The sequence below is a fragment of the Eupeodes corollae genome, chromosome 3 (genome assembly GCF_945859685.1).
Source record: "Eupeodes corollae chromosome 3, idEupCoro1.1, whole genome shotgun sequence".
Lineage (NCBI taxonomy): Eukaryota > Metazoa > Arthropoda > Insecta > Diptera > Syrphidae > Eupeodes > Eupeodes corollae.
This window is the reverse complement of record NC_079149.1, coordinates 53,056,497-53,083,201: the sequence shown is the minus strand read 5'-3', so window position 1 is coordinate 53,083,201 and position 26,705 is coordinate 53,056,497. Positions and strand designations below refer to the sequence as shown.

The window sequence follows — 26,705 nt, the reverse complement described above, 5'->3', positions numbered from 1 at the left end:
CTTAAATTAAAGTAAAAATTCTTTATAAAGGAAGAAAAGTTCGTGGGCAATAAATGGAGGATTTAGATTGTTTATAAATTAATACGTTTTAAGTATCAGTCGATTATTAAGTGGTTTTGATAAACCTCGAAACCACTTGTTGTCTCAGGTGCAATATATGCGAAAAGATTTTAATGGATGGACCCAATTTAAGTTTCAAAATGTCTGTGAGATCTGATTGATGCATGCTTAGCAGAGCTGCTCCATCTATATCTTCGCGCTTAAAGAGATGTCCGATAGGATGGCACTTTGTGGATATATAATGAGCTGTTTCGTCTGTTGTCCACTCGAGTGGATTCTTTTTGATGCAAGACGAACTGAAATTGCCATTATCACGCCAAATGATGTAGTTTTGTTTAAGTCTTGGACCATAATCACAAAGATATTCACGAGCTATCTTAATTTCTTTTTCCAATGTAGGTTCACTCTGTTGCTGTTTTTCAACTTTGATGGCGGTGGTTGCTGCAGTGGTAGTTGTGCTGGTTGGGGTTGACTTTCTTTTTTCAGTAGACCGTTTCTTTTCAGAATGCGATTTCTTTTTTTCAAATTCTTGCTTTAAATGTTCATCGAATTCGGATGGTTGAAATTCAGTATCTTGTTTGATTAACAATTTTTCCTCGTATGTATACCTTAAAGTTAATAATTGAATATTTTGTTTAATTTGTGGAAAACTAATAACTTACCTCCCAACTTCATCTACTCGCGATGGTCGCTCAATTTCTATACTCCAATTCTTTGCTTCGTATGGACAGGTGTCCATGTTAGCATGGAAATAAACATCAACACGTTTTGCATGGCCAATTCCACGACAACCATATACCGGACATGGCATCACTACATTCAGTTGTTCAAAATCTGAAATCGAAAATTCATTGAATATATTCTGTTGAGCTTGAAAAATATATTTTTGTTTTGTTTTTAACTTACCTGGTGGTGGTTCTAAATCATGACCAGTTTCTTCTGCCCACCTTATGGGATGTATATCTGGGCTATCATCATTAACCCAATATGTCAATTCATTGGGCCAGCCATCCAAGTGTACCAACACTTTATACTCATCTCGACACAACACTGTTGCGGGACGAATGAGCGCTGGATTTTTAAAATCGACAACTTCCAATTTCATTCCAGTACTGAACTCAATCGGATCACGTCGTAAGAACATCGCTGGCCAAGCTGCTTCGCTACGCATAAACTCAAGGTATTCTGGCCAATCGAAGAACTCATCCCAGTCGGGTGGCGGAACAAGTTCCAAGTTGTTTTGCTTGTGCCAACCAATGGGATGTATGTAGGGCGAATTTATGTCAATCCAATAGTCATAACTCTCATCCCAACCATCAAAGTGCACCAATATTCGATTGTCCAAAACATCAGCAACTGTGGCAACGCAAACTTTTCCTGTATTCTTTAGATCGATTGCTTCCAGGCGCATACCAACTTTGAAAGGATTTCTCTTTGACTAAAGTAAAACAAAATTACAAATAATAGTTATAACTTAATTGAGGATCAAAAACTTACCGACGAATTTAAATGCGTAAATAGACTTCTTAACGCCGGCTTGGAATTGGTGCTATTCAGATACGTTGGCCAATTGAATGTCAATAAGTTCATACCTTTGGGTGGCTGCAGTACTCGATTTGTTTTTGAACACCAACCTGGTGGAAATATGTCCATGGAATCAGCATTCACCCAAAAGTTGTGAATCTTAGAATAACCATCAAATTGCAACTTCAGACGATAACCTTTCTTCTCGACTACAGTACAGACACAGAACAAGGAATTATGCTCTGGATCAATGGCTTCAAGTTTCATCCCAACTTCAAATAAGTTATCTCCGCATGGGTAAGGATTTAGAAATAGATCAACGGGAGCCGGCTGGGCATTGGTTGTGCTCAAGTATGAGGCCCAAGTGAAGAAACGTTTTGGTTTAATTTGTATTTCAGGACTAACGACGATGGTGGGCTGCGGAGATGTTTTGATTTTCTTAAATCGTTCTCGAACTTCTTTTTCGCGAGATTTAATGGAAATTTTTGATCGTTTGCGCGTTTCGCGCCTAAAGCAGTCGTATGAACAAAAATCAGGCGCAAGGAAATCAACGGCAGATCCATGGCACTCACATCGTCGACAGCAGTACAAAGCATTTGAATGGTCAGAACTCTTGGCAGTCGAATTACGTTCGAAAATAGGCTTCTCATAAGCCGTATGGGGCTTATTTCTTTGTTGACATTTTTCAGCAATCTGAACCAGATTTAATTCGTTCAATTGAAATCTCATTTCACTTTGTTTGCAAATGCCAACTCGTTCTTTCCAAGTGAGCATATTGAAAGTTGATAGCATTCCCAGAACCATGTTCATATGGGCAGGGTTAGAGTATACAGATGTCCTTTCCACAGGCTTTGTCGCTTCCTTGGACTCTTTTTGAGGAGTTATTTCAAAGCTACTGTTGTTACTACTCGACGATGGAATCATTTCTACTTTTTCATTGCAAAGTAAAGACGTACTTGCGACATTTGGCGTTACGACAACTGCAGACGACGACGTAGGTTCCCTCTTTATTTTAGTTGCTTCTTCCAAAGTGAGTTGTTCAACGGCTTTTTGCAATAATTCTCCATCGGAAGCGGTTGAGAGTCGCCTATTTTTACGAGGCCGACCACGTTTTTTGATTGGATTTGACACAGCTGTCATTGATTTTGAACGCTTGGTTCTGGGACTGGTATGCAATAATCGTGCCAGACTGTTTACTTTCAATAAAGACTGCTGCCGAGTCTTGACTGGATAACCAGGTGGTGTTTTTGGTGGTGTCTTCAAAATATTTGTAGGGGAAGGCTGTCGTTTAATGAGCAAACTCTTTTGACCACCTTCGTTGGCGTTGGCAGATTCATCTAGTGACATTCGATGTTCTGCGCCATTTCCAAAAACAGTTTTTCCTTGTTTAGGATAGTTTTTCTTGTCAATCGACACCAAAGGTGGTATATTTTTTGTTTGTTTGCAGCTCATTGTTGCACTTTTAGTTAAAGTTACAGTTGACGAAATTTGCGTTACTTCCATTGGTGATGGTGTTTCGGAGCTATTATGACAGGTTCGTATGATAGTCATTGGTTTGCTGTCCATGTTATTGGCAGGTATTATTTGAATATCTCTGATACTTGCACGTCTTTTAGTTAATTGTGCGGCGCTAGTTTTTATTTGAACATCTCTAAAACTTTGACGCCTTTTTGTCAATTGTTCAGCCGTTGGTCTTTGCAATAATGTTGGAGTGAAATTCTTATTACAACTGCTTGCTGAGTTCGAGTTTCCATTTAATGTTTTATAAATAATATGACTGTTTGGCGATGTTTGCTGCATTCCAATGGAAGTGGTTGGCGATGTAAAAGTCTTATGTTGAATCATTGGAAGAGGTCTTTTTATGAATGTATGTTTTTCCTACAAATAAATAAAAACAGATTATTAAACAAATAATATTTAAGGATTTCTAATTTGTTTTTTTTTTTGTTTGGTTTTGTTTACATAAAAAGAACGGTAAAAATAAATAAAACAAATTAACAATATTTTGCTGTATTTTAAAAGATGTTATTTTTACAAAATTGGTACTACGAATAAATTAATCTATGTTTTAGTGCAGTTCCAAACTTAACAAAATAAAACTGTACTAAAACCAAATTTAACAGCTTTAAGTAAGTTAAAAAAAAGTGGTTCTCTCTTCTTAATAAGGCTACGAAATGTAATACATTTTGTGTCAAGAACAACCGCGATACAAAAAGCTTTTATACTTTCAACTTGATAACTTTCTTAACCATGAAAAGTAATTGTTATAATAAATATTCGTAACACAAGAAAATAATCAAATATGCTATTTGAATTACCTTAACTGGTAAATAAGTTTTGAAATTTGTTGCTCTGATAATAATTTTAAAATCTCTATGGTTTTGATTCTCTTGAAGTAACTTTAACATTAATTGGAAAATTATACATGGAGATGCTTTTATTTAAAAATCATAGGTATCTGACTAATTACCTAACTACACCAATGGATTAACTCAATTTGCCAATAACAGGAAATATACCTGACAGAGACCCAAGAAAATGTTACTAATTGATGACACGACATTTTTCTTGGAAATGTTTAGATGGTTTTATAGTATGTACTTAGTAAGAATTTAAATGGTCGTGAAAAATAATGTCGTAATTTAAAGGATACAATTTTTCTAGGCTAGGTACTAAATTTTTTTTATTTTTTTCACTTAAGGGTTTTTCAGCTTTTAGGATCTTTCGTGACCTAAGCAAAAAGGTGCCAATTGTATGTTTAACATTTTAAGTTTATTAATAGGCGTGGAAATTTAGAATTTGTTAAAAATAAAAATTCATATTTGTAAGTTCGTTTACTGTTTAAAGCGAAGTTTTCTGTTGGTAATGTTTTTATGGCACGTGAAATACGATTTAAAATTGTTTTATTAGTAAAACTAGTGCCAGTCGATGTAAATGTCATTATATTTGCCTAATGCTTTCTACATGCATTGTATGATCCAGATACATATATCATCTTATAAATTTAAAAGAATTTTTTCTAAAATGTTTACAATTTAAATAAAACAAGCAAATCATAAATCATACATTCATAGTTTACTAATGGAAAACACGATTAACAGAATTTGTGTATTTTTTTTTTCAAAAGTAAATACCGAACAATCTGTTCACAAAAAAAGTTCTCTTTGCAATCTCATGACAATTTGCCAGTTAATTGGTACTTCAAAATGACCCGGTGTAAAATCTAGAACTAGTTTAAGTGAGTTCTTTACAACTTCAGATCTCAGAAAGTAGAGAATATCCCTGTCAAGATGAATTCTGTTTAACAAGACACTTTTCGACGACCGAGCTTTAGAGCTAAACGAGCAAGCCTAATCGCACGTGCTGCCATGGTCACCCACATCTCAAATAAAATATATATATGCATATATACCTATGTACATACATATATGTATGTAGTGTTTTGATAAAGAAAACCATTTACAGGTGCACCTAATTAATTGTATAGGTACTTAAATAAAATCAAAGTTTACAGTAGTGTAAATAACACATAACTAAACATTTTTTCCAAATGATTTTATAACACTCATAAGAAGATTTTAAGCAACTAATTGATGACACCAACCAACATTCAAATAGATACAATGGTCGCTCAACTCAACCTAAGCATTTACACAACTAGTTAGGTACCTACATACATATACATATTTCGATGTGACGAAATAAATAAAAATACTCGAACACAGGTTTTACGTCATTTTATCACACACAAGTAACTCCATAGAAATATGTAAACATTACTTTTATGAAATAAATTTTCAAATATTACACTGAGTTTATTCTTAGCTCATGTTTTTTCATAGCAATCTCCCCTTTATTTTGTTTTTATTTTTAACCACTTGTTCAGCCAACATATAATTGTAAACTTTTTAAACTAACCCAACTTTTTAATTTTCAATTAACTGATTTGCAACTCTTAACAAGAAAAATAGGTATATTTAGAGAGGAAGGTACAATAACTACATCAAAGCAATGTTATCACTCTAATTTACTTAGCTCTGCGTAGTGCATACATATATAATAAATATTTATTTATTTTATATAATCATGCATCCTTCCAAAACAATATCTATCTAATACAACTTCGGTAACCTTTGATAGCATTTTCGTACCCATTTAAAAAAAAATATTCCTTGTAAAAAAGATACAATTTCATGTAAGCAACAATCGTTTGTTATGTAAGGTTAAACGAGCTGAGCAGAAGAACAAAAATATAAGATTCGCGTGGGTTATCTCAAAATAGTAAATCGATTTTATGAAAAATATCAACAACAGAAGAGGAAAAAAACTCAAATGCACTTACCAATATTGGGGTTGGCAGCTTAATAAGGCTTTGTTGGCCAACGACAGGAGAGGTGGTTACTACAGTCGAGGTACCTATGCCAATTTGCAGTGGCTGTTGCTTCTGCGATTTGCAATCGCTGCTCCGAACTAAAGATGAAGATTGCTGCTGATTTTGTTGCTGTGATTTGACAACCGCGTCAGCATTAGGTCGAGCTATTGCCTTAACGATACTGTTTGATGTGGAAGTTATAAATGTTGATGTTGCTGTAGTTGGTGCTTGAATATTTGTAGCAATTTTCTTCAGAACTGATTGTTGGTTTTGGTTTGGGTTATTAGACGGGCCAACACCAATGACTTGCTTAATTAAAGCCTTATCTCCAAAAAGAGCTGGTGTGATCATTTTCTGATCTTTTATTTCAATTAAATTATTAGAAATGTGAGAGGAAACGCCACCGCCGCCGCTACCGCTTGTCCCACCAGTACCAGCACCAGGTACCAGTATTCGTTTATGTAAAGAATGTTCTGTTGTTGTTGTCGTCGTTTCGATTGGATTCATTTTTGCGATAGTTTTAAGTTATATAAATCCATAGACTGAATGCAACATTTCATTTATTACACTTTGAAAATATTTATGCAATTCTAAGGATGATTTCCGAAGTGTTAATTAATTATCTTCTCACAATGCGTAGACGAAAACGATTTTAACTTACATTTTTTGCTTCTCTTTTTATCAACAAAACCGACGAATTCTGATGTATTCGACAGGCAGAGTCATCTAGTGTAGAAATGTCAGTAGCTATGCAATAGAGATGAACAAAAAGAAAATTGTATGAAAAATGAGTTTCGTTCATTAATTCATTGGGATGGGGAATGAACTTTATGCAGTTTCGAAATATGTTTCGTTTTAACTTTTTATTTTAAAAATATTTACTTTTTTAGGATAAAATTTATGATTTTATCAATAATTTCGAAATGAGTTGTATATCAACTTCATAGTTTCATTCAAAGAAATAATAGAAATTGTTGTTTTGTGAAAACTACTTTCCACCAAGAAACGTTGTAGATTCAAAAGAGTGCGTGCAGAAAAATTGGCAGATCATGTCTGATAAGTTATTGGTTTGAATTGAACACAAATAGTAAACTAATGATTGAAAAAGCAAATGAATAAAAAACCTTACCAAAATTGTTCTTTATTTATTCAAAAATTATTTTTTTTGTGGTTTAAAAATACAAAATACATATACATATATAGGAATACAATTAAAGCAATCTCAAATGTGAGACGTAGCTACTTACCTTTGTTGAACACAAGACTGCAGTTCTTCCATTGAATTTGAATTTGTTTACACTGAATTAAGAATAAATGAAGGAAACATTTAAAAAGAAAAATAATTTTTCTACTTAAATCGATATTTTTTTTTGTTTTTGTTTAGGAATTTATTATTTGTTTTTGGGAGGAAAATCGTCCTTAATGCAGCAAGCGACTGTGCACAGTGGTAAATGATTATTTTATTTTTTCAGCTAGAGATATGATTTTGACAGATCGAATGAATTGTAATGGATGGGATGAACCGGAAAATGGCGAATGAATCATAACTATTCTAGGACATATTTAATTTTTGACAGTGAATTGTTTATTCTCTTAACGGATATTTAGTTTGAAAATGAGTTATAAAAATTAATTATTTATTTTAAAATATTAACAAATTCTTTTTTGGTTTTACTTTAAAATGTTAACAATTTGATTAGTAAAACATTTGTCGGATTTAAAATAAAAAAGAAAGTATTTTCGATTTTCTATTGAATCAATAAAAAATAAATTGAACCTACAGATGGGCTGTTTTAGTGGTTCATAATTATATGATGTGAATAATTAAAAGGCATTAAAATTAAACGCTTTAATACCTTAGCGAAGTGATGAGGTGGTTGTTGCTAAAAAAACAAGCTCTGAACATAATAATTAAAATTATATGCCCGTTTCGTTTATTTACAATGTAAATATAATTTGTATAAGTTCTTTATTTTGAATATAATAGAATGTATCAATTCAAGTGTTCGCTGTCACTTTTGACATTAAAAAAAAGAGATAAAAAAAAACTGAATTTTGAAGAATATGCAACTAGGATGCTTTAATAATATTTGAAAAATACCATTAAGTTTCTTAAAACATCAGTTCAGTTTAAATATGTTCTTAGCACTATTATCAACAACACACATATTTGGTATTGATTTGTTTGCAAGGTTAAAAATAAATGTCTCATAAATGTGAACAAAAACAAAAGATATATTTATTAAAATGTGTCATGTGACACATAATATCAAATTTATTAGGTTTTGGTAGATGCACACCATGCCATTTATCTCAAATGTAAGTATCCTGGCTATGTTCGGCTATATATTAAAATGTTTCCAGAAAAATTATGTGGAGACTTGTATGTTCGTTTGGTAACATCAACTTTAAAGACAAACGTCGCCATTTTGGTCGTGAGAAATTATTTCCAGTGCTTTAAGAGAAAAGTTCTTTGTGGACTGCTTTTTTGATAAAAGAATTTGAATATTGATTAACATTTTTCTGGTCATTTAATATTGTTATCCCAAACGTTGGTTGCAATAGAATTTATTGTATCTTCATGTGGTCTTATAGGTATGCTTTGGAAGTTATCCAAATTGTCAATAAAATATTATTTCTGTCCTATATATTCTATTAACTTTAATGAAAAGAAAAAAACAATATAAAAAAAAATAACTTTTACCTTATTACGCATTTTGCTTTTATTTGGAGAAAAATTAAGCGAAATTGACATTTAACATGTTTTGTCTAAAAAAAAGTCTCCACTTTAAAAACATACCAGAAGTCATTTAGCTTATAAATTTCATATAGAGATATTTTAAATGAAACCTACCCTACAATAATTATAAAACCAAAGTCAAATCTCTGGCTTACATTGAGGATAAAATAGTTGTTGGAGATCTTTTTATGAGTTTTGTGTTTCTTTTAGATACTTTCACCTTTCACCCAAGCAACAGAATTAAAGATACACAAATAAATTAGAAAACAAACTGAAATGTAGATGTAGTGAAATTTTATTATAGGAATGTTTGTTTTTTCTCTAAATATATTCGTGTTAAAATAATACTATTGTTATAAATAAGGAATGTTGAAATAATAATGAGGGAGTAACAATTCTTTACACCTGTAAGAGCATTTGTAATTTCAGCTTTAAGAGGTTACCACAATAAGAAGGTGGTAACTAATATGGAATAGCTATGCACTTTTAATGACATTTCGGAATTAAGATTTGATAAATTATAATCAATTGCGGAAGGTAAAAATTTGTACTTTGAGATATAACTAATAATAGATTACAATAAATACAAGATGCTCAAAGGTACACCATAGGAGAATTAGTGCAAACTCAAAATAAATTAATTTAATGTTTAGCCCTATCCTAATTCCATCGTAATTGGAAACTTTTACTATTTCCCAAAAATTATATAATTTTGCAATACGAACCGAATTTAGTGACATTTTTTGTCTGGATTCGTGAAAGTTTCTAACTAGGATGGAATTCGTGATAGAGCTGAAACTTATATTTAATACTTGAGAAACCCGGTGAAGATTCCAAATTAAATTGCAAAAATAAATACATAAAACTTTGCATTTATTTTTCAAAAAAATAGCCTAAGAAAGTTCAAAACTCAGTTGATTTATATTTCATGGTTTATAATTTTCAAAAGTTTAGATATAAGAAATAAGATAAGAGTATAAACATTGCATTGTTGTCTAACCAAGGAAAAATGAAAATTATTAAACAAAACTCATGAATTATAGTTTTTAATTATAACTTTAAACTGAAGAGCAAAACAATTAAAATAATCTACAAAAATTATGTGATTCAAAAGATTTTCTACATGCTTCTTAAAGCATTTGCATTCTACTGATCTAATCTTTTCTATAAAATCGATCACACACGACCGATATATTTGACTCCGAATATTATAAGATCATCATCATGGATATAGGGATCCTATTAATATATGTACATATATTCTTTATGATGAAGGATCTCATTCATGCAAAGAAATGTTCCTCTTACCTGTTTTAAAATTAGACATATTTCTATGAAATGCATTTATATCTTCTCTGACAAATAATTTCCAAATGGAGCAAATAATGAAGTTCAAAAATAAAAATCGGAAGAAACTCAACCTTGATCAACTCATGAAGATTATATCTGAGCTAATTGTGTTTTATATTTCAGTCAAATCCAATTGTTTTCTTATGAATTTTGACTGTTTTAACTTAACACATACAATTACTGTTTTCTTCAAACTATATAAACTCGACTAAAGTTTGAACAGATTCAATCTGTAAAGAGGCGAGTTCCGGTTACGGTAGCAAGACCCCACAACATCCGACGAGCTATGCTGTGCACCGCAAGCATGCCGCAGCTACCGTAACGGACATTCCTTCCCCAGCCGAATCCCTATCTAGTTCTCATCCTAGATTTACCTCCCTCGCCCGAACCTATCCTCTCCCATTTGCGTAACGACAGCTAGCACCCAACCTCACTCTAAAATGGCACCCTATATCTGTACCAATAGCTCCCGATACTTTTTCCTCTACCTCTACCCTATCTTATTACAAATCCATTTTTAATGTTTTGTTTTCGAAGTAAAGATAAGTTAACTATTATAGAATCACAACTGAATTGACAAAATTTATTTTAAGAAACTAACAGATTTTAAAAACTACAAAAATAACTAACTAAATATCCATATTATAAACTCCCTGCAGCTGTATTCTCGATACAATGTCAAATATATCTATACATTTTGAAAGTATGCTAATTCTTAAAACAACTTACTTTATTAAAATGCAAGACCAGTTAATTTATTTTTGAATATCTTATATTTTATTTTATAAATCTTTCGAAATCAGTTCTTAGTTTTGTAGGTTTTTTTTCTAGTTTGTATGAAAAAATTAAATGTGTACAAAAATAAATGCTCAATATCATCCATTATTTCAAAGAAACATAGAATTACTAACACCGTTCTAACAAAACAGCAATTCCTTGTCCTCCGCCAATGCAAGCTGATCCTACGGCATACTTAAGGTTTTTACGCCTGTAAAGAAGGATTCGTGTTAGTTATTTTTAAGTTTTTTAGAAGAATTAATTTATTAAATTCTCACTGTAATTCATGAGCCAAATGACCAGTTATACGAGCTCCACTAGCAGCCAAAGGATGTCCTAGAGCAATTGCTCCACCATTTAAATTCAATTTATTAATATCAAGTTTTAAGGCATCCATACAAGCTAATGTTTGTGCACTGAAGGCTTCATTGATCTATTAAAATAAATAAAATGATAATTATTTTTAACTTTTGTTTTTTTTTTTTTTAATTATTAAAATTGTATGTTACTTCAACTAAATCCATATCTTCCAATTTAAGTCCAGTTGCTTTAAGTACATTCTCAATTGCTGGCACTGGACCAATTCCCATGATTTCTGGTTGCACTCCAACATAAGAATAACCCACAAAACGTGCCAAAGGCTTCAAATTATATTCTTTGACAGCCTCTTCAGATGCCAATACAACAGCTGCAGCACCATCACAAATACCCTTTAAATTTAGAGCATTATTAAGCTTATTGTAGGGAGAATCATAGATTTAATGCAACTTACAGAAGCGGTTCCAGCTGTTACGACTCCATTCTTCTTGAAAAGTGAAGGAAGTTTGTTGAGACCTTCAATTGTTGTTTGGGGTCTGAAAAATAAATGAACATACAATTTATATTTTGTTAATGAAATTAATAAATACCAAATATCTCACCTGGGATGTTCATCGACGACAAAGTCGATTTCCTTGCCCTTGACCTTAATCTTAAATGGTGTGATTTCCGACTTGAAGACACCATCGTCTTGAGCCTTCTTCCAGTTTACTTGGGACCTCAAGGCAAATTCATCAACTCGATCTTTGGCGATTTTATACTTTTCAGCCAAATTTTCAGCTGTAAGTGCCATTGGCAGTTTGCAGTAAGTATCGGTAAGTCCAACCCACAGACCATCTTCTAGAGCGTAGTTAGCTCCCAGAGCTGTTCCAAAGCGAATGTTTCTAGCAACAAATGGAGCCTGAGACATACTGTCCACACCACCTGTTAAGGCTATCTTTGCCGATCCCATAATAATGTCCTGAACACCATTGATCACTGCTTGAAAACCAGAACCACACAGCCGATTAACACCTAGAGCTGGTTTTTCAATTGGTACTCCACAATGCAGAGCAACATGACGGGGAATAAAAATACCATCTGATGAAGAAATCTAAAAAAATATAGAAAAACAAGCTATTGTAGGAAGAATTGTTTGGATTTGTTACACATTTGAGAACTCACAGAAAGAACATTTCCAATAACTGTGGTATCAACTTGGTCTCCCTTCAAACCAGATGACTCAAGAGCAGCCTTGGCTGCAGTTGTTTGCAATTGAGTTTGATGGACATTTTTAAGAGTTCCACCGAATGTACCAAAAGCTGTACGCTTAGCACCAACAATAAATATTCCTGGAAAAAATAAAATATTTGTAATTTACTTTGTAGCATTTTTATAAGTATATAAAGGTATAAGCATTAAAATCCTTATCCAAAAACAACTACATATCTTTTCTAAATTTCAATAAACAATCAGCTGACCTGGTCGACTTTGTACGGCTCTTTCATAAACATTTTGTTATTGATCAATCAATAAAATAATCGAGTTTTAAAACTTAAGTCTATAGTTCTATCTTCTGTCGTAGTTTTTAAAAATAATAATATATCGAATACTTTTTCTATAAAAGTACCTATGTACCTGTACCTTTGTAAACTCATTGCAACTTAACTTATTAATACATGAATAAATGATGCAGCCTTAATACGAACTAATATAAATTTAATTTTGTTCATCCAATACCACTGCGTGTTAGTGGCATTCTTATCAAAAGCGACCATTGAAATTTAATTAAGTAAAACAACACTTCATCAATTGATTACATAGCCCAAATGAACTTTGATCAAACTCACCAAGCACTGTATTCTTTTAGAAGTGGGATGAGATTTTAAAGACATTGGCACCATCGAGCAATACTGATACTTTTTATTAAATTATGAAGGGTAAAATGATTTAACTTCTTTTTTCAGGCCCTTTAATTCGGATTCAATAATTACTTTTGAGAACCCAGCAACTAAACTACAAATTAAATGTATATTTGCTTTTGCGATGATCTAAAAATACACGTACATATGTATATCTCTAAATCGCATCGGGTGCCGGGAGTCAACAAGTGAAAACAACAAATAGACTCATAATATATGAAAGTCCAAAGTACATTTTAATAATTGAAGAATGTTGAAGAAAGTACCTATATTTGTTTTTGTTTTGGAATAATAAAGGAAGGACTAATTGTTTACGTATTTTACTAACCTTTAGTTGCTGCAGACATTTTTCTTTTACAGTATAATTAATAATAAAATATAATTATTCTAAATTAAATTAAACAGGCCTTGTTTTTAATAAACACGTATTTTCACTTTAGCGCCTCCACTCTGTACCGCACAGCACAGAAAAAGAAACCAAACTGAGAACTCAATGTGGATTGTGGTGACTATGATATGTGAAAGTGAATTTGTGAGAATTGTGATTTCGAAATGTAGTTGGAGGAGGTGGAACTTGGATTATCAACGATGAGCGAATATTTCAGTTTCCAGAGACAGAGAGCTGTTGTTAAGATCGAGAAGACAAGAAGGGTCAGCGTTGGAATATATACAAAATGTATTATTGGGATTTTTTAGTTCTGTTTTAATCCATGACTAAAAACATAAAACATTTTTTAAAGAACTTAAAAAAAATATTTGTTTTTTGTGATTTATGTATAAATGTTGCAAAGTCGAAAATCAAGGGTTTTGGAAATACTAATAGAAGAACAACTTCCCAAGAGAAATGGTTTTTGGAACTTGAACCAATAGAAACACATAGTAAATCGGTTCAAATACTTAGGTTTCTTGCTAACTCGTAACCTTGATTTTCGTACACATGTAAAAGAAAAATGCACTGCAGTCAAAACGGCAATAAATCTTATGTGAAGTAAATCTTCTGCAACAAGGATGTGGATGCAACTGCTAAATTTAGAGTGTTTGATGCAACCATTAAAACACGCCTGTGCTATGCAAATCAAGTGTGTGGCTATCAAAACTAAGGAGAGTTTGAAGTAATTCAACGCTTATTTTTCAAGCGCATCTTTAAACTGGATAACTCAACACCTACGTATGCAATCCATACTGAAAATATTCCACAAATATTTTTAAGGAATCTAAAATCAAATGCTGATTACATATTAAAAGTTATGAAAAGGCCTGACTCAAATCTTCAAAAACAGATAGTAAAATATGCTCTTAGACGTCAAATATCACCCTTCAAAGAATGGAGTGATCTAGCTTTTAGACACAGTGTAGACTTTGACCCCAATAATACAGCCAATACCAATTGGCAGGACTTATTCTACAGTTTTATAGCTAAAATAGATGATTCCCTGTATTTGCAATGTCTGAATAGAGCACAAACATCGACAACTAGGCTTACATATATATAAAGAATTAAAGCACACACTTTTTATTCGAAATTATTTGAACAAAAAACTCACTCTTAATCAAATGCCTGAAATGCTTTGTTTAAATTATAAACCTCATAGAACTGAACTTCGCCCGATATGTAGTATGTGCAACCGCAATGAAACCGAAAACGTGTATCTTTCTAGTTGTGTGCCCAATTCTTCTTTAAGAGTTTCCTTACACTTGAAGATACACAGGATCTTTTAAATGGTTGCTCAGGTTGGAATATTCTTTGTCTCTATGTGAATCATGCCTTAGGTAACCGTGACAGTTTCATCGATTGAATTTTAAACTAAATTAAAAATACCATCATGACTAAGTAAAATGCAAATCTCTTTTTCTGTTAAAACATGTTCTTCATTTGTTTGTATTTATTTAAAATTAATTAAATCTGATATAATAATTTAACACTTTTCATAAATGTTATATTATTTTTTGTATGTATTTATAACTTTAACCTTTTCTTTCTTTTTACTAAAAACTCGAAATAAGTCAATTATGCAGACTGCAGAAATTTTGTCGAGCTTTACAATTCTTATATCAACAAAATGTAAACATAAAACTATCGAGAAATAAAGAATGTGTTAATAATAATATTTTCATGAATATATTACATACATTTTATTTCTATAATAAAAATATAAAACAACACTTTTAATATAAAATTCAACGAAGAAAAATGAAGACAATTTTTTCGATTTTATTATTTACTGAACTTGAAACTTTTAAGTTAATGAAAATACAAATTTGAATAATTTTTGAAGATATCGAATCCTTCCCGCCAGTTTATTTTAAGCGCTAAAATAAATTTTATCGTAAACGTTAAATCAAAAGCTTACTGCTGGTCCTTGAAAAAACTTGTACCCGTAGTCAGTATTGGAAATTAAGTTAAGACATGACAATAGCCTTCAAGGCTCTATGTATTACTAGCAATTTTTATTATTTAAATTGTATTTTTTTTAATTGCCGCTTACGATAAAATTGCGGGAAGGGCACGATATTAGGCTCCTGTTTTTCTAAACAAAAATATACAAGTTGTCCATTCCAGCAGTTGAGAGAAAAGTTTTAAAAAGTCATGATTTTGTGTGGGAAATTGAAAACAAAATGAGTAGCTAAAAAAAAAAATACAAATATTGTTTGGGAAAAAATGAAATACCTTTTATATGTAAGTCCAAGGGAACTATTTATATTATTTGTCAGTTTCAATCAAAGTTATCATAATAAATTCTTAAGGTTAGTTAAAAACAATATTTTTAGTGTTTGTATTATTTTTTCCCATTATTGGACAGATTTTTGCTAAAAGATGTTGTCTGAAAATATAATAAAAAATTGAACTCATTATTTAATTGAAATGAATAAACAGCTTTCATGAGCTTACACAGACGATTTTTAAGCGCCTCCAGTCAGTTTTTATACTCAGCCTTATTTTGAGTTTCACTTACAACATTTCCCTTCGCACCAAATTTCAATTCGATATAGAAACCCAACTGCGAACAGCTCCAATCAGTTAAGTAAACATTTATGTCTTGAATATAGTTAAATTTCATAAATGAGAACTTAGCTTGTGGAATATGTTTAACTGTTATTTCATATGAATGCCTACTTTTCGATTTCATTTGAAGTGGAAATATTGAGAAATATTGAAGAACCCAGCTGAAAATAATACTTTATTATCATTTTAATTTCTTAAACAAATTAATAAATAAATTATTTATTTCCCTTTTTTTAAATTTTATTTTGAAAAATTGTCTTAAATATTATGATGTATTACGTTTCATGTCTTAAACATAATTAACAACCCCATTTATTGATTATCTATATATTTCCCGTCCCCATATTGCATTTTCTTATTAAAAAAAATCAACAAATTTTTATGGAGAATCTTTAAATGCTTCATTGAGAGCATTTAAATTCCTATCATTGATATATTCATGCAAATCACTTCGACCCATCAACGATATAATCATTTTAAATGTAGTCCAAATAGTGTCAGACATTTGACTGGAGGATCCACTCAAAACAGCTCCTTCTTTCAAGCCAGACCGCACAGTTGAGTTGGCTTGTAAATTCAAAGCGGTAAGGAGATGCTCAGCAGCTTGTTTATAAGCCTTCAAATTCATACAACACACACCCACATTGTAACGAACTCTTATAAATCCGGGTTCGATTTCTAAGGCTCTCTGATAAGCCTCAACAGCTTCAACAGATCGATTGCCGTTGGCAAGACTGGCCCCAAGCCTATTCCAAATTTTAGCATTCTGCGGTCTAACATGTAGGGCGGCCTGAAAACAATCTACAGCTTTATCGAATTCAGACGAAAGATTAAAAAGTACACCCAAGGCCTCCTGAACTTCTGCATCGATTTCGTTTGGATTTTGTTTTACAGCTTCAAGGAAAATATGTTGGATTTCTTTAAGCTCTGGTCCCCGCATAAGGGAGGTCGTCGAACTGTTCGAAGCGGGACCCAGTAGATGATCAGGAACTAGATGGTTGTATTTTGGATGACAGTGTAGCCATGTTGTGAGAGATTTCAAAGCTTGACTTTGCAAACTTTCATTGGTATAGGAAACAGCTAAAGCCATTAGGGCACGCATATTATTCGGTTTCAAAGCTAGAGAACGTTTTAAAGCAGCAATACTCTGAGGGTCCTGTAAATAGTTTCAAAAAGCAGTTCATAATTATTTTGCACTGGCAATATAATTTAGTTATAAGTTTTTATTTCCAAATGTTTACCATTTCATTTTCAGCTTGACAAATTCCCAACAACTCCCAGACTTCTGCATTTTGGGGATCTTTGATTGAAGCTGCTTCAAAGCATAGCACAGCACTTGGAATGTCACCTCTAGCCAAAAATTCCTTGCCCTTTTCGAAAGCGTTTTCCACATCAGCCATTGGATTTTCCTCAGCATAGCTGTATTCTTTGTAAGGATCGTACATATCAGAGTAGTCAGACAGCCAAGGATATTCGGTCCCATTATCGTCTGAAAGTTTCTGCCACTCTTCCTGCAGACGTTGTAAGAACTTTGAATTGTAATCGTCTGTAGCTTTCTCTGAAAATCCAAAATAAATTGAAATTGCTTTGTAAAATCAGAACATACCATGTTCTTTCTTAGAGGTTTGAAAGTCATTTAGCCAATCTTCCATAGTTGAAGTTGTCTCACCTCCAACAGCACCGAGTTCATTGTCTCCAAACTGCTTATTGTTATCAAGGTTTTTATGAATAAGTTTAAATAGAGAAACAATATTCAACTTACTGAAGCGGAGGTTGGTGGAATGTATGCCGGGCAAATCGCTAAGTACGGTGCAGGAGCTGGGTGTAGATTTATTTGATTATCGTTCAAATCGAAAAACTCACTCACGTTTGTAACATTATCTTGGACTGGTTGTACATTGATAATAGTTGGTTGTCGCCAGGCCTTGATTGTATTTATACAAATTGTCAAAATGTTTAATTTGTGTGTAACATACCACCTACCTCATCAAATTGAATTGGCCCTCCCTCCTGTGATGCTAATGTTTCTTGCGCAAATTCCTTAGCCCATTCGGAACTATTACGAGTGACTTCATCAATGACCCTTGGAGCGTTTATAACTTGAGGAAGAAATCGTTGCGATTCTATTTCACGCAACTCTTGGAGCAGTTCATTGACTTGAAATGACTAAAGACAAGATTATATTCATCATAATTGCCATTTGTTTTTTTATATTATTTGAATTGCAACGTACTTGTGGAGGCCCCGAAATCTGTCCCATAAATTCATTTACCATTTGTTCTTCAGACATAACTGAACGCGACTCGAATGGGGCATGATTTCCGGAAAAACCTTCTTCTTTATGAGCATTATCTCGAGTGAATTGTCCACCCAATTGCATTAGTGGATTTGCACCACCACAATCCGCTTCAACTAGCTTTCGCAAAGACATTTTTGATTGGTTTTTGCTACAATCTATTATAGTATTATCATAAATTTTTATCTTAAAGCAAAGTTTTTCTTGATAACGAGAGTTTTAGTATTAAATTATTCTAAACAATAAAATAAAAGCAAATTGTTCGACGGAGAATTACACAAAACTTTTATAAACATTGGACTGATGAGTGATGACTGAAGCCCAATTATAATTTGTGACAAATCGAATGTCATGTGTCAAAAAAAATTTCAACAAAACGACAGCATTACGTTTCAGGTTATAATAAAAAGCAAGTTCACAATAACAAAATACAGATTATATACATTGGACAGTTTTCGATGATGTATATACAGATTTCCTTTTTTCGTGGGGCATGGAACTCAATTAGTATTGTTTTTTTTATTTTTTCCATTGTATAACTTCGTATACGTGTTAAAGAGTGTAGTAGAGCTGTCAAATTTCCAGCTAAACATTTTTTTAAAAAGTGTATTAGTGCCGGTGTAAAGGAGCCGAAAAATCCAGATCTGATGATTTGATCTTAGATTAAAAATAAATCAATTTATTTTGGCCCATGCAATGCAAAAATAGGAAAACTTGTGTTTTGACAGATCTAGATCAAGAATACATTTATTTATTTATACTCATTGAAAACTCCATTAGGAACGACTATTGTTAAATACAAATAGATGACGTAAATAATGTTTTTGAAACATCGTAACTATTTGACACTTCAACAATGAGTTTATAACGAAATCACTGCAAATTATAACAATCTTAACGTCTAGGAAGAACAATAGTTACAATAAGGACAATAGTAAGATTATGAGGTTCGCGGCGAATCGTTTTGCCGTTTTTCAACTATTGCTTTCGCGTTTGCCTTCTTCGTTTTAAATTCGACCAATTAACGAATCCGAAGGTGAATTTGAAATGTCATAATGGTGGAGAGTTGAAATCCGATAGCTTTTTATTCACTTCTCGATTTCGTGATTAAGTTTTATTTTAATTTTCTTATAATTTATCAAGAAAAAAATATAAAATTTTAAAATTCATTCAAGGAAGGATAAAAACAAGCAACAAATCGACGTCAATTTTTGGCTCTCGTCGAGTTTATGAAGAAAAATAAGGGCATTGCGACAAATTCCTCCCGTTCAGATTAAATATACACTATAATTCATTCCATTTTTTAGATTTAATATTGTTTATTGAATAAATCAACGCAAATTTCACCAATTCAATCAAAACAAAACAAAATTTGTGGAAACCTAAAGTGTCAAATCACTGGAATATAGGAAGGAAAAGTCAAACTAAAAGTGTCAAATCACTGGAATATAGGAAGAACTATTTTCCCTTCACCGAGAATTCGTTAATAAGGATATACGACGCGAGTCGAATTGAACCTCATAATCAGTCCCCAGACCTAATCGATAGTAAAAATCATAACTGAACGATACATGGAATCCACCCGACACGAATAATAATGGCTTTATTACGAGAGTATTTTCTATTTTTAGGAGCCAGTTGTAGCTATCATTGAAACCAGATATTGTTCTTTTTTGGCAGGTCGTTTATATAATTTTCATATCTAATCAAAGGGAAAACCAAAATTGTTTTCGGATCGATTGCAGTGATAGCTATAACACCATCCCAATATAACAAATGTATTTATTTATTGATAATTTAATAAACTTCTAGTTTTATTAATAAAAGGACATGTATTCATTACTTTTATGAAACACGTTTTTTTTTGTTTTTGACATTAAGTCTGGATTTGTTGATTAATTTGTTGAATAATTTCAACAATGGACAAAATACCTTTTTAACTAAAAGATGCACAATACAAAAACTACAAAACCTTTATTTTTAACATATCATTGCTTCACACAAAAAATTTAAGTTAAAATAATGGAGACCTATTCGTTTTTTTTTTTTTTAAATCAGTTTTACAATCATAAAACAAATCAAGAACAAAATATAACATGAATGAAACTTAAACAAATCAATAAAAATAAATTTTATAATTTTCAAAATATAAATTTTTACAAATAACACAAAATAAAATTAAAACATAAAATAAGATTTTTAAAAATTGTCATCTTCTGCTTGCAGCCATAATTGCTCCTTTGAGTTTTTCAACACAAGTTCTTCAATAAATAATAATCAAAGCAATAAGTAAAAAATAAAATATTGGTTATGTACTTTTTCTTACCTTATTCGATTATCCTCACCACCACCTCGTTTTGCTTCTACAATTGAAATTTCTTTAAGTAAATAGTCCATTATATCCTCAACTAGAGGGCAGCAAATATTAACAATTTTCATTAATAGTTCAAAATAGAAGAACGTGTAGTAAGCTAGATGCCGCTTGGCAATTATTCTCAGATGTTCAGCGATAAGTGATCTAACAAGGAAAAAAAGCACAGTTTTTCCTAAGTATAACGAAAAGAAAATTATCTTTACAAACTAACCTAATGGAAATCGACTTCTCAAAAGAACTACTCTTGACAATCTTTCTCAGGAGATCCAATATCAATCCATGACTTGGTATAATCTCATCCACCATCATCACATGCTCAAGAACAGTTAGGCAACTGGCTTTCAAAACTACAAGCATTTTGTTCTCATCACTTTCGACCGCTTCAACAACTTCTTGAAAAATTGTTATTACCAAACAAGCATTAGGATCTGCTTGTCTCCGTTGTGCGACCAAAAACAATGACGTCAGCTTCTCGAATATAAAAAGTGATAAATTATCGTTTTCACCATTCAAACAAGCCACAAATGGACGTGCGACTATTTTGGAGTTGGTCGACTAATAGAATAGGTAAAATATAATAATAATTAACAAGTAAAACGACAGACATACGATTTTAAAGTGTGGGGTCCATTTAGCCACTAGATCGTTAAGAGTCTTGGTAACGTATGGATCACTGCGGAAGTTTAACCTTCCAATACCCTGAACAACAACTGGCCATACTTTATGGATAACATGATCCAGTTTACCTTCCGGTGGCTTTCCCATTTGAATTGTTGTTGGGAGGATGAAACGTGTTATGGCCACATGGAAGAAACACGATATTTTTGACTGAAAATACAAACGATTTTTATGTGTCCATGTTAATAAAGTTCGATCTACTTACCCGTGCGTAGACAATATTAGCGCAATTGTATACAACAATCGCAATAAAACTGTAAAATCTAAACATCACCTCAGACTTTTCATTCTTATCTGGAACCCATTTTTCAAATGAACTCAAATAGGAGTTAAACTTGTCGCTTATAGCTCGTTTCCGTTGTGGATCTGTACATGAATCGAAGGACTTTCCTACAGCTGAAACAAATACACAAAGCGGTTCCTTCGACCTCAGTGCCTCTCCGTCTGTAATTTCAGTTACGTAATGAAATTCCTCAAAGCCAGACACAATCCTGGTAAGGTTTACTACGTCCTTGAAAATTAAACCATGAGAAAATTTACAAATTTCTTTGAAAAACAAATAATTTTACCTCATTATTAGCTGAAAGTTGAATCAGACTTCTTAACCAAACTTGAATGATTGTTGTAGTGTCCACAAGACTTGATTTTTCTGATCCTAAGATCGTCAGAAGAAACTTAGGAACCGCTCTAACAAAAATAATAAAAATAGGAAATCCAAACAGTTTTGACTTTTTTAAATTGAACTCACTGTCGATTAGAAGTCACGGCATCGATAAAGAATTTGTAATTTTTTTGGAAGCCAACTTGCTCATTGGATGTTGTCATTATGCAAAAGTCTGCCGCTAATCTTGGTATCCATGTTGAAAAACTAATCATAAAATGTTGTTTTACATAGGGCAAGATGTGAATATTCAAAGACTTGATTAGAGATTGAACATTGCCAAGCTGGTCGCGTCCAGAAATAAGAAGTGAATTTTTATTAATTTTCTCAAAAATCAAATGCAGAGCTTCAAGAGAACGTTCTTGTTCGGCTGGGGTACACGTATTTAAGAAATTCGGAATCCAAGAATCTTATAAACAAACCAATTTATATTTATAAACAACAAAGATAGTCTTTAAGATTTATCTTACCAATTAAAACTTGTTCGCCCTTATCGAAATCTTCTGCATTTTTAAATATATCCAAAAGTCCATCGGCGATTATCTTCGATACTGCCACATCGTTTCTTATTCTTCCCAACTGTTGTATCAGTTTTGTAGCATAATCGGAAATGTTGCATTGTTTTTCGGAGAAGAGTATTAGTAATGCAACATGTCCTTTAACAACTGCTATTTGCCGGTTTACCACTACTTTATCCAACGAAATCGATAACAGTTTTTCACGTAGTTTGGGTGCCTAGAATTTAAGACTTATTATAAACAAAAATAATATGTCAACATGTAGAGGGTACATACGATATCATTAAAATCACCACTCAAAGCCAGAGACAAAAACAACTCAATCAAATGATGAATTCCAGTTTCGTTCAGTGCCAAGAACTTAGCCAAGCTGAATTTTGAATAAATTCTACCAAGGAGTTTTTGAGTTTGATTCAATTGTTCGCTTTGGTTTAAACTTTCGATAGTCTTGCCAAGTATAATTGTGAAAAGAGAAAAACTAGAAAGATTCGCATCAGGGACACATTGGCTTAGGAGAGAACGAGTTTTGTCGAGATATCCTTTTCCAGAAATGCTAAACAAAATTAGTTTTAAATTGATAACAAATTACGATATAATCTTTCATTAAAATTAGAAAACAAAAAAGTAGTTAATTGTGGATTTGAAACTAAGACATTTTTTATTATTTAACCAACAGTTTTAAGTCGAATCCTTACGGCTAGTAAGAAAGACTTTTTTTATGGCAAGAATTACTTTTGGAGGATTTGTCAATTCCTTGCAGGCAGGAATTAAACCAAAGACCTCTGGCATTACATTCAACGCACTTACCATAACGCCACTGATACTACTGTTTTATTTATGAATTTACTAAATTGTCAATAAAATATACCTTGAGACAGCCAAATCTGATGGTGCCGATCCAGAAATAAAAAATGACGAATTGAGTTTCTTATGAAAATGTTCCCATAATATCATTGGAATGTTTACTTTTGGCTTCCACCTTAAATTTAAATAAAATCTGATTAATATACAACTTGCTGTCTAAAACCGTGTTAAATTCTAACCATTCTAAAATTACAGGCATTAATATACAAATAAATATCCGAGTTTGTTCTTCATTTGGATTTGAGTTGAAAAATGATTGTACTATACTCTCAAGTTCTTCATAGTTTTCTGTGACCCTTGGATAGTGTGGACCCTCAAAAACACCATTCGAACGATAGCCCTGTAGCCTCAATAGAGCTTTTATCATCCAAATTGAAAACTCAGCAACATTTTGTACCGCTAAACCAAAAGTATCTTTAGGCAAAAATTTGTTTTATTTTTTGTTTATATAATTGAATTAATATATATGCTGACTATCAAAGATATTGAACCTACCTGAATTGTTTTTAATTTTCTCCAAAGCTCGGTTAAAAATCTTCCAGAAGGGTTCAATTTGCCATTTTTCAATTGATATCTGTAAAACCAACCAACATTCTTTGATACAAGTGCAAGGAAATGGTGATGAAAACATTAATTCTGTAGTTTTTTTCTGAAATGATCAAAGGAAAATAACGGTAAAATGCTGTTTTAGATGAGTTATAGAAAAATTATGAGGTTACCTTTTTAAACAAAAATATAGACAAGGTTATAAGATCATCTAGAACTCTTTCCAATTGGGTTTGAAACGATGACATGGTCGAACTCTGAAAGTAAATACATTTTTTTTTACATATTCGTCCCTTATATTATTTTGGATGAAACTACAAACCTCTCCATTTGAATTACCATCAAACGCTGACGCTATTTGCATGGGAGATTTTTGTAAAATAAAAAGATCCAACAGTCTCCATTCAAGACATCCATGGAGAAAATGGTAAGCTGGGGTGTTAGTCTTTTGAAATATATATAATTAACAATTAGGTATTATAGTTCAGAAAACGTCTTATAATTACCTCATTTCCTTTACAACTGCTAGCAATGTAAATCATTTTCAAGACTTCTCTATTTGTTATCCGATTGAGCAAGAGCCTTAAGTTATATAAATGCTGTACCAAATTTGACCAACTCATTTCTGAACTCCTGGCAAGGATTAAATGGTAGAACAAGGTAACTTGGCGCCTCCTTTGATAATACGATAGACCATCATCCGTTTCAATGGGATTCTTGAGGCTTGCCATTAAATGTTGAATTGACATTCTTCAAATGGAAAACATAAATTTTGAACCCAAATTGCATTTGAAGAGGACAGAACTGTTGTTTACCTTACATGTTCAGCTACATGGTCCATTACTAAGGTCGTTTGTATTGATAAATATGTAAAGCCATAGGAAGTCAGGGAAATTTCATCGATTGCAGGATTTTTTTGATTCAATGCAAATAAATTTTTAATAAAGGAATCACTCGAGAACTGTCCATTAGTCGTATCCTCACCGCTACAATTAAACTCCGGAATAGGATTGTTGGCCAGGTTCGGTTCTTCTACAAATACATACAATTTGTATAAAGTGACGATGCACGAGCTAAAAAATAGGTGTCTTACGTGTTGGAGCAATGCAGAGGGAAGAAAATATATCATCATCTTCTACTTCAAATAAATCAAAATCCATTGCAAATTTAACTAAGATTGAAATGAGTAAACTTGAATTTGTAAGCACTTTGAAAAGGATGAGAAGAATTTCTTTTTCAGTGCAAGTATCTTATCGCCAACATCAGGGTTCTTAATGCTTACAAAATCAAACGTTATGGCCGAAGATTGGAGTAGGAAGTTTTGTTTCAAAGAGGAGGATTTTTAAATAATACGAATAATAAAATAACATAAATCAATTAAAACAATGAAACAAAATTTATAGTTGAATTTTTTGCAATATATACATCAAAATTAAAAAAACCGCAAACGTAAACAAAAAACAAAATTTTACATTTAAAGTTTAAAAAACTCAAACAAAACAATACAGCTGATTGCATAAGGCGCGAAAAACAAACTGTTCTAGTACAATTTAAATTTTGTATGCGTTCTAGGTTTGTTTTTTTTTCTATTAAAATTAGGTTAAGGTTAAGTTTCCAAGCACATTTCAAATTCGAAATTGAAAAATATACATTCAAGAAAAGAAATAAACTAAGTCAACGATTTTTGTTTTTAGGGTCTTATTTTTGCATTGTAAAATTAAAGTTATGAGTAGTTACCCAGCACTTAATTTACTTTACAGTTAAATCCTCCTATTAGTGTAAAACGCGGGTCACATATATTCTTCTTATAGATGTAACTTAAATACGTTAACGTTATGACAAATGCGAATTTAGTAAAAAACTGCTTAATCGCTGATAGTGTCCGCGGTTGTTGTAAAAAAAAACTTATCGAAAACCATATTAATTCTGATTAAATTCGATACTAAAAATACTTGTTTCCACTAAGGCACCTCTCCTTATCCAGACGGCAGCGGATGAATTCCCGAGATGGAATCAACGGTGGCGTCTACAGTTCCAGTAAGGTTGAACTACTTAGTGAACACCTTATAGGGCTTCTTCGACTTATTCGGAGCCCTGGCCTGTAAGAAGTGGTTTTATCCGGCTCCCCATCCTTGTAGTTATACTTAAGATCTGGCCCTCCAGGTTGGGAGTTGTGCGTCGCATCGGGGTGACTTTCTGGCCACGCAAAAGCTTTCATAGTTGCGAAGCACCAATAAGCCTCGGATACGTACGGATTTACTGTTGAAAACCAACGCAAACGAAGAAAGGACAACGAACTTCAGATATGCACGTGGAATGTTAGGTCCCTTAACAGACTACGTGTGGCCGAAGAATTAGCGGAGGCCCTAGAACGATATAAAGCAGATATCACCGCCATCCAGGAAATACGATGGGATGGGCCGGGCAAAAAGAGGATGAAAAACTGCGATATTTATTATGGTGACTGCTACCACGAAAACCAACAGCGCTTATTTAGATGCGGCTTCGTCATTGGAGCCATACTTAGTCAAGAAGTCTTGAGCTATAGGTGCATCAATGAGCGCCTCATGACCATACGCATCAAGGCTAAATTCGGCAACATTAGCCTGATATGCACGCACGCCCCCCCAGAAGAGAATGACGACAACACCAAAGATATGTTCTTCGAGCTCCTAGACAAAACATATGAGCAGTGCCCTAGCTACGATATTAAAATAGTCCT

The 26,705-nt window shown here is 32.5% G+C and overlaps 4 protein-coding genes across 5 annotated transcripts; all 4 read right to left on the bottom strand.

The window, feature by feature from the left end:
- Nucleotides 1–43: 43 nt before the first annotated feature.
- LOC129952892 (lethal(3)malignant brain tumor-like protein 4) lies at nucleotides 44–7,531 on the bottom strand. 2 transcript variants are annotated; one of them, XM_056065830.1, is made up of 7 exons: nucleotides 7,204–7,531; nucleotides 6,618–6,703; nucleotides 5,927–6,546; nucleotides 1,558–3,462; nucleotides 967–1,498; nucleotides 723–894; nucleotides 44–668 (listed from the first exon to the last, which is right to left on the bottom strand). In XM_056065830.1, the coding sequence occupies exons 3-7, from the start codon at nucleotides 6,461–6,463 to the stop codon at nucleotides 107–109; spliced, it is 3,708 nt and encodes a 1,235-aa protein (XP_055921805.1). In that variant the 5' UTR covers nucleotides 6,464–6,546; nucleotides 6,618–6,703; nucleotides 7,204–7,531; the 3' UTR covers nucleotides 44–106. The 2 variants fall into 2 exon arrangements, with proteins under 2 accessions (XP_055921805.1, XP_055921806.1); XM_056065831.1 differs by lacking the exons at nucleotides 5,927–6,546; nucleotides 6,618–6,703; nucleotides 7,204–7,531 and adding an exon at nucleotides 3,903–4,090.
- Nucleotides 7,532–10,800: 3,269 nt separating this feature from the next.
- LOC129952024 (3-ketoacyl-CoA thiolase, mitochondrial) lies at nucleotides 10,801–13,528 on the bottom strand. Its single transcript, XM_056064446.1, has 7 exons — nucleotides 13,371–13,528; nucleotides 12,306–12,472; nucleotides 11,744–12,234; nucleotides 11,596–11,677; nucleotides 11,333–11,533; nucleotides 11,102–11,256; nucleotides 10,801–11,034 (listed from the first exon to the last, which is right to left on the bottom strand). Exons 1-7 carry the CDS (start codon nucleotides 13,387–13,389, stop codon nucleotides 10,953–10,955), a joined length of 1,197 nt encoding a protein of 398 aa, XP_055920421.1. The 5' UTR covers nucleotides 13,390–13,528; the 3' UTR covers nucleotides 10,801–10,952.
- Nucleotides 13,529–16,257: 2,729 nt separating this feature from the next.
- Nucleotides 16,258–18,660, bottom strand: LOC129951639 (peroxisomal targeting signal 1 receptor). Its single transcript, XM_056063886.1, has 6 exons — nucleotides 18,280–18,660; nucleotides 18,030–18,212; nucleotides 17,809–17,970; nucleotides 17,653–17,746; nucleotides 17,288–17,604; nucleotides 16,258–17,202 (listed from the first exon to the last, which is right to left on the bottom strand). The coding sequence occupies exons 1-6, from the start codon at nucleotides 18,475–18,477 to the stop codon at nucleotides 16,426–16,428; spliced, it is 1,731 nt and encodes a 576-aa protein (XP_055919861.1). The 5' UTR covers nucleotides 18,478–18,660; the 3' UTR covers nucleotides 16,258–16,425.
- Nucleotides 18,661–20,297: 1,637 nt separating this feature from the next.
- LOC129952484 (protein MMS22-like) lies at nucleotides 20,298–25,453 on the bottom strand. The gene is made up of 17 exons (XM_056065074.1): nucleotides 25,077–25,453; nucleotides 24,799–25,015; nucleotides 24,490–24,733; nucleotides 24,306–24,428; nucleotides 24,157–24,240; nucleotides 23,933–24,086; nucleotides 23,617–23,851; nucleotides 23,442–23,552; nucleotides 22,850–23,126; nucleotides 22,526–22,790; nucleotides 22,143–22,464; nucleotides 21,964–22,081; nucleotides 21,600–21,905; nucleotides 21,326–21,544; nucleotides 20,928–21,271; nucleotides 20,669–20,860; nucleotides 20,298–20,603 (listed from the first exon to the last, which is right to left on the bottom strand). The coding sequence occupies exons 1-17, from the start codon at nucleotides 25,141–25,143 to the stop codon at nucleotides 20,552–20,554; spliced, it is 3,330 nt and encodes a 1,109-aa protein (XP_055921049.1). The 5' UTR covers nucleotides 25,144–25,453; the 3' UTR covers nucleotides 20,298–20,551.
- Between the last annotated feature and the right edge of the window lie 1,252 nt (nucleotides 25,454–26,705).

What these genes read in the sequence shown, in the direction of transcription:
- LOC129952892 (XM_056065830.1), bottom strand. Translation starts at nt 6,463, where the DNA reads ATGAATCCAATCGAAACGACGACAACAACAACAGAACATTCTTTACAT. An exon ending in TTACGCATTTAAATTCGTCG is followed by an intron (nt 1,499 to 1,557) that starts GTAAGTTTTTGA and finishes GTTTTACTTTAG; the next exon opens with TCAAAGAGAAATCCTTTCAA. An exon ending in TGATTTAGAACCACCACCAG is followed by an intron (nt 895 to 966) that starts GTAAGTTAAAAA and finishes TTTCGATTTCAG; the next exon opens with ATTTTGAACAACTGAATGTA.
- LOC129952024 (XM_056064446.1), bottom strand. An exon ending in TTATTGGAAATGTTCTTTCT is followed by an intron (nt 12,235 to 12,305) that starts GTGAGTTCTCAA and finishes ATATTTTTTTAG; the next exon opens with ATTTCTTCATCAGATGGTAT. An exon ending in AAGATATGGATTTAGTTGAA is followed by an intron (nt 11,257 to 11,332) that starts GTAACATACAAT and finishes TTATTTTAATAG; the next exon opens with ATCAATGAAGCCTTCAGTGC.
- LOC129951639 (XM_056063886.1), bottom strand. Translation starts at nt 18,477, where the DNA reads ATGTCTTTGCGAAAGCTAGTTGAAGCGGATTGTGGTGGTGCAAATCCA. An exon ending in AGATTTCGGGGCCTCCACAA is followed by an intron (nt 18,213 to 18,279) that starts GTACGTTGCAAT and finishes TCTTGTCTTTAG; the next exon opens with TCATTTCAAGTCAATGAACT. An exon ending in AACCTCTAAGAAAGAACATG is followed by an intron (nt 17,605 to 17,652) that starts GTATGTTCTGAT and finishes TTGGATTTTCAG; the next exon opens with AGAAAGCTACAGACGATTAC.
- LOC129952484 (XM_056065074.1), bottom strand. Translation starts at nt 25,143, where the DNA reads ATGGATTTTGATTTATTTGAAGTAGAAGATGATGATATATTTTCTTCC. An exon ending in CATGTAGCTGAACATGTAAG is followed by an intron (nt 24,734 to 24,798) that starts GTAAACAACAGT and finishes TTCCATTTGAAG; the next exon opens with AATGTCAATTCAACATTTAA. An exon ending in GGGCGAACAAGTTTTAATTG is followed by an intron (nt 22,465 to 22,525) that starts GTAAGATAAATC and finishes TTTGTTTATAAG; the next exon opens with ATTCTTGGATTCCGAATTTC.